General features: G+C 34.7%; 8 protein-coding genes across 8 annotated transcripts; 6 read left to right on the plus strand and 2 right to left on the minus strand. All coding sequences in view use genetic code 12, as the record gives it.

Moving 5' to 3' along the window:
* Positions 1-14: 14 nt before the first annotated feature.
* GCN2 (serine/threonine-protein kinase) lies at positions 15-5147 on the plus strand (the record flags this gene model as incomplete). The annotated part of the gene is made up of 1 exon (XM_002550517.1): positions 15-5147. One exon carries the CDS (start codon positions 15-17, stop codon positions 5145-5147), a length of 5133 nt encoding a protein of 1710 aa, XP_002550563.1.
* A 73-nt stretch (positions 5148-5220) lies between these two features.
* CTRG_04862 (uncharacterized protein) lies at positions 5221-6819 on the minus strand (the record flags this gene model as incomplete). The annotated part of the gene is made up of 1 exon (XM_002550518.1): positions 5221-6819. One exon carries the CDS (start codon positions 6817-6819, stop codon positions 5221-5223), a length of 1599 nt encoding a protein of 532 aa, XP_002550564.1.
* A 1168-nt stretch (positions 6820-7987) lies between these two features.
* PSF1 (DNA replication protein) lies at positions 7988-8896 on the plus strand (the record flags this gene model as incomplete). Its single annotated transcript, XM_002550519.1, has 1 exon — positions 7988-8896. One exon carries the CDS (start codon positions 7988-7990, stop codon positions 8894-8896), a length of 909 nt encoding a protein of 302 aa, XP_002550565.1.
* A 7-nt stretch (positions 8897-8903) lies between these two features.
* Positions 8904-9311, minus strand: MED11 (Med11p; the record flags this gene model as incomplete). Its single annotated transcript, XM_002550520.1, has 1 exon — positions 8904-9311. One exon carries the CDS (start codon positions 9309-9311, stop codon positions 8904-8906), a length of 408 nt encoding a protein of 135 aa, XP_002550566.1.
* A 180-nt stretch (positions 9312-9491) lies between these two features.
* Positions 9492-10706, plus strand: CTRG_04865 (dihydrofolate synthase; the record flags this gene model as incomplete). Its single annotated transcript, XM_002550521.1, has 1 exon — positions 9492-10706. The coding sequence occupies one exon, from the start codon at positions 9492-9494 to the stop codon at positions 10704-10706; it is 1215 nt and encodes a 404-aa protein (XP_002550567.1).
* Positions 10707-10914: 208 nt separating this feature from the next.
* On the plus strand, positions 10915-12462 carry CTRG_04866 (uncharacterized protein; the record flags this gene model as incomplete). Its single annotated transcript, XM_002550522.1, has 1 exon — positions 10915-12462. The coding sequence occupies one exon, from the start codon at positions 10915-10917 to the stop codon at positions 12460-12462; it is 1548 nt and encodes a 515-aa protein (XP_002550568.1).
* Positions 12463-12571: 109 nt separating this feature from the next.
* Positions 12572-13012, plus strand: CTRG_04867 (uncharacterized protein; the record flags this gene model as incomplete). Its single annotated transcript, XM_002550523.1, has 1 exon — positions 12572-13012. One exon carries the CDS (start codon positions 12572-12574, stop codon positions 13010-13012), a length of 441 nt encoding a protein of 146 aa, XP_002550569.1.
* Positions 13013-14087: 1075 nt separating this feature from the next.
* CTRG_04868 (uncharacterized protein) lies at positions 14088-14627 on the plus strand (the record flags this gene model as incomplete). The annotated part of the gene is made up of 1 exon (XM_002550524.1): positions 14088-14627. One exon carries the CDS (start codon positions 14088-14090, stop codon positions 14625-14627), a length of 540 nt encoding a protein of 179 aa, XP_002550570.1.
* Between the last annotated feature and the right edge of the window lie 401 nt (positions 14628-15028).

A 15028-nucleotide genomic window follows, 5' to 3' on the forward strand; every position in this document is an offset into this window, starting at 1 on the left:
TACCAAGAAAACAAATGCCAGAAACATCGATTAGTCTGGATTTGGAACATAGACAACAGGATGAAATTAGTAGTATATCATCAATTTATGGTGATATTTTCAAAGACGTCACTCCGAAAGGATTAGTGTGGAACAAGAAACCCAGCCCTCATTTTCAAGTATTCTTATCTTCTACAAGCAACCCTGATAGACCCACAGTTTCAATTACTTTAGATATAGAATTCACACCAACATATCCATTGTCTCCACCTAAAGTCAAACTTTTGAACGCAAAAAATTTACTAAAAGCAAACATAGCCAAATTGGATAAAAAATGTAAAGATTTGATCAAAGAGTACCCTGAGGAAGAAGTTTCATTTACAATCATCAGTGAGTTGATATTTTTATTAGATGAGATCCAGTCAACCACTGAAAAGGTCTTATCATTAGAAGAAGAAAGAGAATTGAGGTTGAAGAACGAACGAAAAGCATTGGAAGAGAAGGAAGAGAAACAACGTCGAGAAGAAGAATTGGCCAAACGAAAGCAAAATAAAGAGTTAAATGAGCAAATCCAACGAATCAAAGGTGAGTTTGATGAAGTAGAAGATTACGATGATTCTGAGGCGGAAGATTCATTTCTACCACATGACATTGATCAATTTTTCATATTTGAAAACTCCATGGAGGACACCATTCCTAATACAAGAAAGAAATTTAAATTCCGAGCCGTTCTGGGGTTCATAAAGTATAACCAGAAAGGTATATTCAGCTCAATTGGCACTCAATACCTTGTGAAGCCATACATAGCACCAGACATTCAACGAAAAATCGATAAACAAGGAACAGATTTATCATACTTGCTCACAGTAATAGACTTGACAAACACATACTGGCAAACTGAAAATGGTAAACGAGAGATTCAAGATTTGGAATCGGAATTACAATTGGTGATGAATATCAAACATGGGAATATTCTCAAATTGGTTGGATTCCAAATAGATAAAAAATCAGACAATACAACAAACAGTTGGAGAATCAGATTGCTAACAGAATTCTCTCCGGTGAGTGAAACATTATATGACATTCTCCCCACAGCCGAGTTTATCAACTGGGCATTAGCTAGAACATGGTTGATTCAATTATTGCCTGCAATTGAATACTTTCATAATGCTGGTTTTATTCACAAACTCATATGTCCTTTAACTATAGTCATATTTCAGGAGGTTGATCAATTGTATTACCAGAATTCGATAAATGACCATCTAAACAGCGTCAGTAGTTTTTTTGCAGGGGAAGATTCTGTAACGATAAGTGCCAAAAAGGTGTTGAAATTGTGCCACCCATCGTATGGGTATAGAATACTCGACATGTTGGCATCTCATCCAAATAATGATACCAATGCTATTTCTTCACCCAGAATGAACCCAGAAGCATGGATGCCTCCGGAATTGAAGACGTCGGGATATCATCATAAGTCAGATATTTGGGATTTGGGTGTGTTATTTTTACGAGTTATGTTGGGATTTGATATCTTGAATACCACGTACAAGACACCAGCAGATTTTATTAATAACTTTTCTGTTGATGATTTTGTTGGTGCTGAAGAGTATGCGTCATTGGTGTATGATGTGTTGAGTAAGATGTTGCAAGTGAAGCTCTCCAAAAGACTCTCACCAATGGAATTGAATGCAGTCAAATTTTTGAGAGATGGTCCAATAATTTCCAAACTACAATCTGAAACCAATTTGTCAAGACTAATGAAGAATGCTGACACAGCTCCTGAAAAACATGTTCAAATTGATGAGAAGGGGGCTGTTCCTCCTAAACTGACAAATCATCGATTGAATATTCCTCAGAATATTTCTCGACGCAGACTTTCTAATCAAAATACTCAACATCCATATTTTGGTGAAAGCTCAGCAATGGTTATGCCTTCAGGTAGTCAAAGAAATATGGGGAGATATGCGAGAGATTTTGAAGAGGTTGGTAAATTAGGTCGTGGTGGATTTGGAGAAGTTGTTAAGGCAAGAAATAGAATGGAAGGGACGTTTTATGCAATCAAGAAAATCAAGCATCGTGCCGACAAGTTGGACTCTTTGTTGAGTGAAGTATTATCTCTTGCTAGATTAAACCATCAGTATATTGTTCGATACTATGGTACCTGGGTCGAAGAAATCGAAGACGGAATTAATGCATCTAATAGTACCTCTGCTATAGATAGTGAAGAAAGTGAAACTGATGATGACGATGACGATGACGATGATGATGACGACGACGACGAGTCATTTTCCAATCAAATAGGTAGATCTTCATCGGTTTTACCCAGTTATGATAATTCATTCCAGGTAGACTATATATCAACTTCGTTTGATCCACAAATACAATTTGATGACGAGAGTTCATGTGACGATGATGAAGATGATGATGACCCATTTGTGTTTGCCAGATCTACAGATGACGGTGACAATGATGAAACATCTGAAGAAATATCATCTCATGAAGTTTCTAGACGGCCAATCATCAAGGTTGCCCTGAAATCGATATTATACATTCAGATGGAATTCTGCGAGAATAACACCCTTTTAAATTTGATTGAACAGGGTCTCCCGGGAAATCCTGATGAGTACTGGAGATTATTCCGTCAATTGCTTGAAGCTGTGTCCTATATCCACAGCGAAGGTTTCATTCATCGTGACTTAAAACCAATGAATATTTTTATTGATAGGTCCAATAACGTAAAAGTGGGGGATTTTGGGTTGGCTAAGAACAGCCAGTTTTCATCGATTGTGCTGACAAATAACCAGGTATCGACCAATGCTGCAAAGAACAACAATGGTGATTTATCTACCATTGTGGGTACGTTATTTTACACTGCTAACGAAGTTGCGACTGGTAATTACGATGAGAAGGTGGATATGTATTCCTTAGGTATTATTTTCTTTGAAATGTGTTATCCATTGAGTACTGGTATGGAAAGAGCCAAGATATTAAATGACTTGCGGTTGAAGACTGTTGAATTTCCAACTAACTTTGTGGTTAGCAAATACAAAACAGAAAAGAAGATTATCAGATCATTGTTGGATCATAACCCACAAAATAGGATGTCAGCTAAAGATTTATTGTCAAGTGGATGGTTACCAGTTGAGCACCAAGACCAGGTTATTCAGGAAGCATTGAAGTCACTTGCTGATCCCGCATCACCATGGCAGCAGCAAGTTAGAGAAACTTTATTTAATCAACCGTACCTGTTGGCCAAGGATTTGATGTTTGATAATGACAAACATAGTGGGTTGGTTAGTTCAAATGATTATTTACTATTTGACAAAATTATGAATGAAATCTACAAGATTTTCGCAACTCACGGTGCTGTAGAGAATTTGAATACTAATTTGCTATTACCCAAAGTTCCCTTCCAAGCTCGTGAACAAGTATACGAAATTCTTGACAAAAGTGGTTCTGTCCTAACTTTGCCATATGATTTGACTTTACCTACAGCAAGATTCTTGAGCAAGACAGATATGTCGGCAATACCAAAGATTTACCGCCATGAGTTTGTTTATCGACCAAATGCCAGAGGTGTCGGAATGCCAGATCGTTATAGTGCTGTTCATTTTGATATTGTGGGTAATTCCGATACAAATAAATCCTCCTTATTTACTCACGATGCGGAATGTTTGAAAATTGTGGATGATATTGTCAATCTGTTTCCATGTTTCAAGAATGCAATCATTGTTATAAACCATTATGACATTCTAGATGCGGTTACTACATTTGCATTTGAGAATGTAGGTCTTGATGAAAAGAGAAAAGTCGATATTTTTGGAGTGTTATCACAATTGGGTATTGACAAAACTGCTGATGAAATTAAGAGATACTTGCGTGAAGACTTCCAAGTTCCCCACACAGTAACCAAAGATCTTGTGGATAATTTCAATATTACTTGTGAAATCGAAAAATCAAGACAAAAGTTGACCAAATTAATGGTAGATTCCCCGCAATTGATCAAAATTGAACGAGCTTATACGTATTTAATCGAAGTTTACAAGATTTTGAAACAAATGAATATCTACGTTCCAGTTGTCTTTAATCCATTGAGTAATTATAATTCTAAATACTACACCAAAGGTATTATGTTCCTGGCTGTATTTAAATCCGATAAATCAAAGAGGTATACGAGGTTAGTCACCGGTGGTAGGTTTGATTCATTAATTGGATCATTAGCAAATGTTAGCACAAATGTGAAAACACCACATGGTGTGGGATTCACATTGACCACTAGTTTGTTGTTCCTTTTGATGAAGAATTTGATATCGAGAAAGTCTAAAATCGATTTGAGTAAATGGAAAGGCAGCAGATGTAAAGTTGTTATTGGGTCAACTCAACAACAATTTTTGAGCCAATGTGGATACTCGTTATTGGCAAGTTTATGGAACAGAAACATTAGCGCTGATATCAATTTGGGAAGTAAATCACAGGACGAGATATATCATAATGCTACTACTGATGGGGCTACATGGGTGGTTATAATTCGTCAATTACCAAGTAATGTCGGTGGTAGAAAAGTTAGAAAATCGGGATCAATATTTAAACCTTTGAAGGCAAAGAATATCATCAATGGTAAAGAAATTGATCTTGAGTTTGATGAGTTGGTGACATATTTAGTTGGTGAACTAGGAGAATCTGAGCAGGAAGATGATCAAGATGAAGCTAACCCAGTTCCATCATCAGCTGCAAATAATATAAATGGGAATACTACAAACAATTCAGAGCAAACCGAATTATCTGGTCCTGTCAGTACCGTTGATATCGACCAAAAGATTATCGTTGTTAACAATGATGCACCAAGAGGAAGAAAGAACAAGCGGGATAAATGGGAACTGGAAAATGATGCCAAGCTCTGTGGTCAATCAGCCATTAAAGAACTAAGTTTGGGGCCAGTGATTGTTATTGATGCAAGAGATGAAATTTTAGATATGATCAGCATAACTTCTATTCATCAACAAGACGAATGGATCAGAAAAGTTGTATTCACAACAAATAACTTCCCCAAAAGTTTTGCAATCAATATTCAAAATACGTTGATTAAGGAATACAACAAGGGTCATAAATGGTGTATTTTAGTATCATCCAGAACTCAGCATACTACAATTGTTGATTTACGAAGATAATAGAAAAGTTATCATTTATCAATTAGATAATACACGTACATTCAAAATATAAAAGAAAAAAAAAAGACGTTGATTAATGTTTGGCAAGGAAGTTTTCTTTCCAATTCCAATATTCCTCTAATCTCAATTTACCATAATTCAGGTAGTTAAAATCAATACTTGATATTTCACTCTGAATCATTGCCCAAATACCCCAGTAGAACCCAGGCAAACCATAATAAGTTTTGATTTCATCAATCAAACTCTCCACTTCCTCTTTTGAAGCATCAAAATTATTCAAGTAACCTTTACACCAAGTAACTAAAGTCTTATTCGAATACGATGGAACCGGAATTGCAGATCTATCACAATTAAACCCTTGCCATTCAGCCAAATGATTGGCAATATCAAATGCCCTAGGGGCTGGCAACATATATTCGTAGTCTATGAATTTGATTGGATTGCTGGCAATGGTTGGTAAAACATTTATTTTTTCAAACTCGACGTCAGTTGGGATAATGATATTACCAGATAATAAGTCACAATGGGAAGAGACTGTTGGAGAATTTGAGCTAGTTGTTAAGGTCTTTGTTAACCATGAAAATTCTTTCTTTATTATATCCTTCAAGTTATCTTCGGTAACTGTTTCGTTTGGCAAATTTTGTTGGAAAGATGAAATCAAGTCTTCATTCACAGGAACAATGTTAATCCAATCATCTAACAATTCCCAGATATTAGATATGAACTTTTTCTTGTTATTTGGTTTCTTTTTAAATGATAGACTGCTACTGGAGGATCTTCTTCTTCTCATTCCCAACTTCAAGGTTCTGAGCTTTTCAATTCCTTGTTCAATCAATGTATAGTCAACTTTATTATGTAAATTACCCAATTGTTGTGCAATCAAGGGATATAACGCTTCGTTGCTCAATTCCTCCGGCTGTAAGGATCTGCCATCTAAGAACCCATAAATCATACCATTCTTAAATCTTGCATAGACCTTGGGAGCCAAGTTGATTGAATTTAAAATTAAATGGGAAATAAACTCCCTATGTCTATCAATGATTAAATTTGTACCATGGCCGTAAACTCGGATCAATACTGGTTCTGAGTCGGCATATTTACAAGACAACAACATATTGGTAATACCACCGGTTAATTGCTTTGTAGTGATCTTGTTGACATCGGTCCATTCTGGGAAAATCCTCAACAACAACTCCTTTACGTCCTTAAAGTCATTCTTCATATTGTCTTCTAAATTAATAACCAATTTAGGTAAGAATATGGATGGAGGAGAAACAATACCGTCCTTCTGTTCGTCATTCATCAATGAGTTACTTGAAGAAGGGGGTGATGAAGAAGGAGATGGAGAATCTTTGTTATTTGAAGACGGTACACTGTTCTCACCTTCCACGTCGGATATACTCGGGTTGTTGAGGCTGTAAAGCAAGTTCTTATTTTTCAAATACAACTTGTCAGGTGTGAAATCAGCATGATCTTTAACGATTTCATGGAAATATCCATTGTTGCTTGTCAAGGTGTCTTCAGAATCCTCAATTGAACTTGCAGTAATGGGAACTACCGTGAACTTATCGTGAGAAACAAAGCAATATGCCGAAGCAAATTCGTCATTCGAGGGTGTTTTTATAAGAGGAGTAGTATCCCGAAATTGATCTTTAATCGAGGTTGTACTCATTCGTGCTTAGTTGTGAACTGTTGGAAAAAATGGGATGGGGGAGGGTAGGTGAAACAAAGTTGATATTCTTGTAAATGCAAATGGTAGTTTTATAAAAAGCTGGTTCAAATGCAATTAATACTTCTGATATCTGGAATCAATAATAATGATATATATATGTGTGTGTATGCATAAAGTGGTAGTCTGGTATGATAAATATTAAATGACTTATCAACCAAATTACAAATCTTGACAACCACAATTGTTCTCTTGTTGGTAGGAAAAAAAAAAGAATTGAAATTTAAATCCTGGTGGAATATTTTTTTTTGTTTTTCCTTCTTCTGTTGTTGTAGTTCTCGTTTGAATGTGAACACGACAGAAAGTTCAGGCGACACACACGACACAGCCTAATAATAAGAATAAGAAGAAAAAAAAAAAAAAAAACAAGGAAAGTTGATTCTCCTAAACGGCGAGCACGGCTAGCTTTAGCAATTAATCATGACAACTACTCAGTAAGTTCACGTGATATACATAAGATCACAACCTGTAACGACACAAAATCATTGAAGATATATCAATATTCAGGCTTGGGCTTCCCCTTATTTATGTGGAATTTGGTACGTTTGATATATGCATCTGAGTTGCCCATTAGAGTAAAAAAAAAGAAGAACAATAGCTCCCAACAAAAAAATAGGATTTCTGAACAATCTGATAAGATAATTAAAATTGCAAAAATAATAATTATTTGATCTCATTGATAGTAATTAATCGATTCTGGGAAATTGTTTTACTAGTATAGAAGAGGTGGCACCCACATGTGTATTCATCAATATGCTATCGTTTGTAACTGTCCCACATGAAAGATTGGTTGAGAATAGTTCGCTCCCATTGTCGAATGTGTAACTGTATTTTCTAGGACCCTAACTGTCTACTTTGCAACTGATTGCTGGTTCATGTGACAAAAAAAAAGTCACATTACATCATGTTGCAGTATGTATGTTTTGGAACAACAAAAAATATAAATTCGTAGCATGTGCGTATGAATCATGTGTTACGTGTCATGTGATTACAAATTTTTTTGGAAATTATTTTTTCTTTTTTTTTTTTTTTTTTCTTTTCTCGTTTCCACTTTAACTAAATTTCTTCAGCCAGTATTCTAATACGCGTCTTTGTTTATTCACAATCAACGATGTATGGAGACATAGCTAATAAGCTAATATTAGATGCCAAAAGGTCATCAAATTTGTCCAGTATCCCAATTTATCAATCTGAACTAATTAGAGATATAGTCAAAGAAACAAACGATTTAAACAAAGATGCCGACTACTTAACTGAAGTTCATGATGAAATCACAAATCATCTAGATACATTAACAGAACAGTATAATGATTCCCTTGAGAAGCTACAAGATATAAACAAACAAAGGGTTGATTTAGATAAAAAATTGAAAGAAATTGAGAAAAAAGAAAGAGATCCACGAAATTCTAAAGATTATACTAATGAGAAGAACGAAATAACTGGGTTAGATACCGTGTTGGCTAAAAGAAAGGAAACTACGGCCAACCAAGCACAAGAATTATCTCAAGAGATAGAACAGATCAATGAAAAACATTCAAAAATTAATCAATGTCAATTGTTTGTTACCCATTTGTCTATGAGAAGAAATAAGCGATGCTTGTTGGCTTATGAAAAGTTGAGGGCTGATAAAATCTCAGAGTTTGCATGGTTGAATATTGACCCCATTGAAGGAACACCTACGTCGACTTCATTAGAATCAAATGTCAATCCAATAACAAAGAATTTAACTGGGTTCACTACATCGTTGGATTTGAATAATTTGAACCATTTTGAACAGGATTTTTTCAAACAGTACCAGGATCTCATTATGAATTTCAAATCTGATTTTGAAGACATTGATTTAAGTGGAGATTTGAACCCACCGACTAATATTTTCATCGATGTTAGAGTCTTGAAAGATGGCGGAGAGGTAACTACTGAATATGGTTCATTTAATTTAATAAAGGACTCACAGTTCTTCGTGAGAAAGTCGGATGTTGAAAGGTTGATTCAACAAGGGTATCTAGAAGAAATTGTATAGCTTTTGTTTATTCTTTCATATCTATATCCTCTTGGCTTTCACTCAGTTGGTCCTCTGTTATTAGTTTTTTCAATTCCTCGACTTCGAGGTTCAATCTCTTGCGACCTAATTTTGTATTCTTTTGATCAACATTTGTTATAGGTAAAATCATCACTCCGTCATCGTTCTTATCATGAACACCAATATTATCATCCATTATCTTGATCTCTTTTCTCAAATCAATAGCTACTTTACTTAATGTTGAATAAATTGTTGTTGTTTGTTCTGAAAACTGTTCTTTATCCTTGGTGTAGAAAGACTGGAAAATAGTTGAAAATTGGTCTAGTAATGATACTACTTTACAATCTATTTCATATAATGAATCTAATCGTTCTTGAATAAAGTTTTCTGCTTTTTCGTCCTCCAATGTTGACATGATATGAAAATAAGTGTTGTTGTTGTTATTGCTGAGACAAAGAAAAGCATGTGTCTAATAATCAGTGATTTTTTTTTTTTTTCTTCTTCTTCTTTTCCATCTTGTGAGCATGCTGTATAAAAACTTTATACACAGCATTATTCTCCACTGTTATTCCTTGATCATCGACTATCACCTATCATGCCAATAGATTTAGGTTTGGCAAGAATCACCAAACTTCTCGCCCATTTAAATAATCCACAAAATGCATTTAAATCAGTTCATATAGCTGGGACCAATGGCAAGGGATCTACATTAGCCTACTTGTCTTCCATCCTAACTCAAGCAAATATTCGGAATGGGAAATTCACTTCACCACATATCATAAACTATCATGACTGTATTAGTATAAATAATCAAACATATCCGAAACAAAAATTTGATGAGATCAATAACCAAGTAATTACAATTGATAAACAATTGGGTCTACAATGTACAGAATTTGAAATATTAACTGCTACAGCATTCAAAATTTTTGACGTTGAAAAAATACAAATTGGATTGATTGAAGTTGGAGTAGGCGGGAAATTGGATGCTACTAATGTGTTAGAACCATGCAATGATAATAGATCTGGTGGGGTAGTTGTCACCGGGATTACGAAAATAGGAGTTGATCATGAGACTTTGCTAGGTAAAGGAATCAAGGCTATAGCAGAACAAAAAGCTGGAATTATGAAATTGAATGTTCCATGTTTTGTTGACGGGTCAAATGATGATTCTGTATTACAAGTGATGAAGGATGTTTCAAATGAGGTGCAGTGTCCTTTAACTTTGGTACCGCAATCTACCTCATTTATAGAGTTCAGTCCATTAAAAGGTACTTACCAAGCAAGTAATTTGTCATTGGCATTAGCTATTCTCAAATGTTTACCATACAAGATAAATGACAATGTAATCCAAGAAGGAATCTCAAAAACATACTGGCCTGGAAGATTGCAAATCATAAAACATGCCAAATTGGGCAATATACTAATTGATGGCGCTCACAACGAGGGTGCTGCTATTGAATTAGGTAAATACTTACGTGAGACTTACAATAATGAACCGGTAGTATTTGTCATTGGAATGACTAGAGGTAAACAAGTTGATGGTTTATTCAAGCATATTTTGAGAGAAAACGATACTGTAATTCCAACTTTGTTCACGCAACCAGAGAACATGCCTTGGATCAATTGTGAATCAATTGATAAGTTAGCAGATGTAGCTGAAAAATATTGTAAAGTAGAGAAGGTAAATGATAGTGCATACATCAAGGACGTATTTAAATATTTGGAAGATAATCACAAAGGAAAGTCTATTGTGATGTGTGGTAGCTTGTATTTGTGTGGAGATGTGTTACGTGAGGTAAGGGTATGATTTGTATATATATATATATATATATATATATATAGAGGAAGAATAAATAGACTGTTGAAAGTTAATGATGCATATCATTGGCAATTGTAAGAAACACGGCGCGTGCGCGTCAGTAAAACAGTTTCACGCGATTGTGGATAAAATAAAAAGGAAAATTTTTCACATTATTTAACAAAATCTCCACTAATCAACCCACATCATCGACAATATGGGACTTTCTGAATTAGAAAAGAAGAGATTAGAAAATATCCGAAGAAACAAAGAGTTGTTACAGAATCTTCAATTAGATTCCCTTAAAAATGAAATTGATGCCAGTGCAAAATCCAAGAAACAAAAATCAACTTCTGGTCCTACAAAGATAAAGAAAGAACCTGTTGAACCTACTAGAAGATCCCGTCGTCTTGCAGGAATAAAATTTGCTTTAGAAAATCCCGATGAATTTGAAAAACAGAGAAAAGAGGAAGAAGAAATTCGTAAGAAGGAACAAGAAGCACGTAGAAAAAGATTAATTGGTGATTTTAAAATTCTGGAATTGATACCTGGCTCAGGACATGAAGAGAATTCTGAAGAGGATAACAGAGTTTTAGATCTCATGAAATCCTTAGGTGATAAATTTTCTGCAGGTGATTTTTATGATCTTATTAGGGAAAAGTCATCTGGTGAGAATACAACCTTGGAGAAACAACGTAAAGAATTTGATAAATTGAACATATATGAAAGATTTGATCCTTTGGATATTAAAATTGCAGAAAAACGTATAACTTCAATTGCGTTCCATCCGGCAAAAGAGGACAGAATTGTTACTGCCGGGGATACAGAGGGAAATGTTGGTCTTTGGTTGGTAGATGGCAAATCATATGACGATGCTCCTCTGATAACGATGTTGCGTCCGCATGGTAAGAATATTTCCCGACTTGTCTTTCCAACGTTTTCTCCTGAAAAGCTTTTCTCGAGCTCATATGATGGGTCAATTAGGTCCTTAGATTTGACGAAACAAGTCTCTACTGAAGTTCTTTTTTTGAGTGATCCTGATGATGGTTCTGTCTTGGGGGTAAGTCACTTTGAACAAGTTGATAAAATTCTATATATGACTACTTTATCTGGAGAATTCTGTCAACAAGATCCAAGAGAAAGGACCAGAACAAGGTCAGGAAATCGTGACTATTTACGTCTTCATGATAAGAAAATCGGTGGATTTGCAGTCAATCCAAATAATACCCATCAAATAGCGACATCGTCATTAGATAGAAGTCTTCGAATATGGGATTTACGTAAAGTTGGTTCATCTGTTTATTCTGAATACGAAGAACAAAAATCTCCTGAATTATACGGAAGCTACAGTTCAAGATTGAGTATTTCGTGTGCAAGTTGGAATTCGGAAAATCGTATTGTCTGTAATGGGTATGATGATAATATAGCTTTATTTGATCTCAATCAACAACCGAATGTGATGAAAGTTGAACCACCTGAATTGCCAAACAATTTGACACCGATTAAAAAAATCAGACACAATTGTCAAACAGGACGTTGGGTTAGTATTTTGAAATCTTCCTGGCAGAGTAATCCTGCTGATGGATTCCAGAAATTTATTATTGCTAATATGAACCGAGGGTTGGATATTTTTGATCAGGAAGGTAATATCATTGCCCATTTGAATGAAAGTGTTGGTGCTGTTCCTGCTGTATCTACTTTGCATCCAACTCAAAATTGGGCAGTTGGTGGTAGTGCCAGTGGTAAAGTTTATTTATTTGAATAGAATATTTGTGTAGTATAACAAAGAATATAGTCATTTTTTTTTTTCTTTTTTGGGTGTGATTTTGTTGCAAAATGATAATCATTCAGTAGTCTTCTTACACAACACCACAATGAATTCAATTAATGATAAACACATATCTGTTTTCTTACCACAATCACCTCCACCCCCACCACTGGAGGCAAAGAAACCACTGAAATCATTCCTTGATAGATTTAAAGGGAAGCTTATATGTACCGACCCAAGATTTTCTGTGTTCAAGAGAACTCCCCCTCCAGCACCAGTAGAACAGCTTCCATCTAATGGTTTCCAGGATACATATTACTACACCGCCAGCTCATCGGTATACTTGACATTATCGAAGAAAATCCAAACTATTGATTCACAACCGCATATGATTGAAGATCCACAAGAATTTATGACATCTACTTTGGAAGATGCACGTGATGAATACTTTATTTTTGACGACACAGATCGATATACCGGAGAAGCAAGAAAATCCATGGCTCCCTTTGAAATGGTTGTCATGGCAAGAAAGAGTATGAATTTTTAATAAAGGTCCATGAGTATAATTCGAAGAAGTTAGAGGAGTTATGGTTTCAGAGCATATTTGATGCGAGCACGACCATATCGCGGATTTTGGAATTTCAGTTAACATATGCAACGCAAGAATGGTTATACAGAAATTTCTTTGTGTATTTTATGATTGCAGTATTAATCGCTATGATAATTTGCAGGATTTTCGAAATATCGGTAATAATAACCTCAATATAGGATAATCTTCGGTATTTCAAGTAACCTGTATTGTGTATAATCCAAAAAAAAACCTTAATTTATTTTTGTTCGCAAGATCTCACATCTTTAAAGCTCGCTAATTATTACCTATTTCTTGATCGTTCATTGATATTTTACGACTAGTGGCGATGAAATATTCTAGAAAGTTCATCTAGGTTTTGATGTGGATGAACTGCACCTATCAAAGTAGTATTCATATTACATTCCAGAATTGATAACTCTGGATCTATTGTTTGAACTTGTAGCGATTTATGCATTTCCGAAAGAAGCTCCCTATCCGTCTCGTACGTTCCCATTTTGTCTCCTCCAAAACGTGTACTATCGGATTTATAATAGTACATTTTGATTCCTGTTGGCAATTTCTGCATCAATGACAAGAAGATTTCTTATAGTGCATGTTCGATTCTAGAGTTCTTATAATGTATGATATAGCGCCTTTTGTTGTTTTTTAGTTTTTCCGGTACTAATGTGCTGCACATTTGGTATTGCGGAATTACCGTTTTTGGAATACTCAATATGATTGCAAATATCAGACAATATCCACTTGATATCTTTTTTTTTTTTTTTTGACAACTGGTGATGTTACTACCAAATTCTCAAATATGCCTACTATATATCAAATTAAGGAATATCGCACTCTGGGACTCTTTTTAATCATTATCATAATCTATTAATATAGGGGTTCCACGATTATTCACCAATATGCACGACCAATTTTTGCATGATTTTTTTTTTTTATTTTTTGAATTTTCTTGAGATTTTTTTCTTCTTCTCTTGTAGGAATATCAGCGACCTCAAATACAACCCATTATTGATATCAAATTTACTACAACATGGGTTGGTTCGGAAGTGGAGGAAGTTCTCCACCATCTAAATTGTCTACAGTTAGTGAACTAAAAGAGGAACCTAAAACACAACAGTTTCTTGAAGATTTGCCTCCAAAGTTCGAAGATCTGGAACCAATTCAACAGCAACAACAGTCACAGCAACCACCAAGAGAAAGAGAAGCCACTTTAATGGATGCAGCCAAACAGATTAAACTAAGTGATTTTACAGTCGAAAGATTTATTCAAATGCCATGTTTTAGAGAAGCCATGATTACAGGGTTTCAAGCCATGGGTGTTTTGGGTGTTGTCACGTTTTTAATTCATAAGAATATTAGGAAAAGTTTACATTGGTCCGTTGGGGGATTCTTTTTGGGGAATATTATTGGATGGGAACAATGTCGATCATTAAGAAGAAGAAGTTTCCATATGGTTGAAAAGGCAAAGATGGAAAGAGAAGAAAAAAATAGAAAGAAATGGAATGAATTACAGAAGAAAGGTGAAGATGAGGATTTAAAGAAATTTCAAGAGTTTAATAATAGGGATTAAAGAAGTTTCTCAAAAGTCATGTAAATAGATAATGTTTAATAAAACAATTGACATATATATAAATATAAATATATTTATTCCTTTTTTTTAGTTTATTGTTTTTGTGGATAACCTATATATTGGAACTTTAAAACAAAAATGAATATCATACGAAGAATAACTGGGTACAGTAGTTCCTAACCATAAATTTTTTGGAATAATTTAAACGAAATGGTAATGATATGGTGAATCATAGTTTTGCAAAAGACAATATTCTCAAGTGAACATCACGTTTGGATATTATGAGTTTCATAGAACTCTTTAACTTCTCTGTTATATTGTTGCAAACCTCGTGTTAGACTCTGTAGTTTTTTATTGCCTAATTTTTCCAAACGGACAAATAGCTTTGCATTATGATGGAA

Source organism: Candida tropicalis, assembly GCF_000006335.3.
Source record: "Candida tropicalis MYA-3404 genomic scaffold supercont3.7, whole genome shotgun sequence".
In the NCBI taxonomy this organism is placed as follows: Eukaryota; Fungi; Ascomycota; class Pichiomycetes; order Serinales; family Debaryomycetaceae; genus Candida; species Candida tropicalis.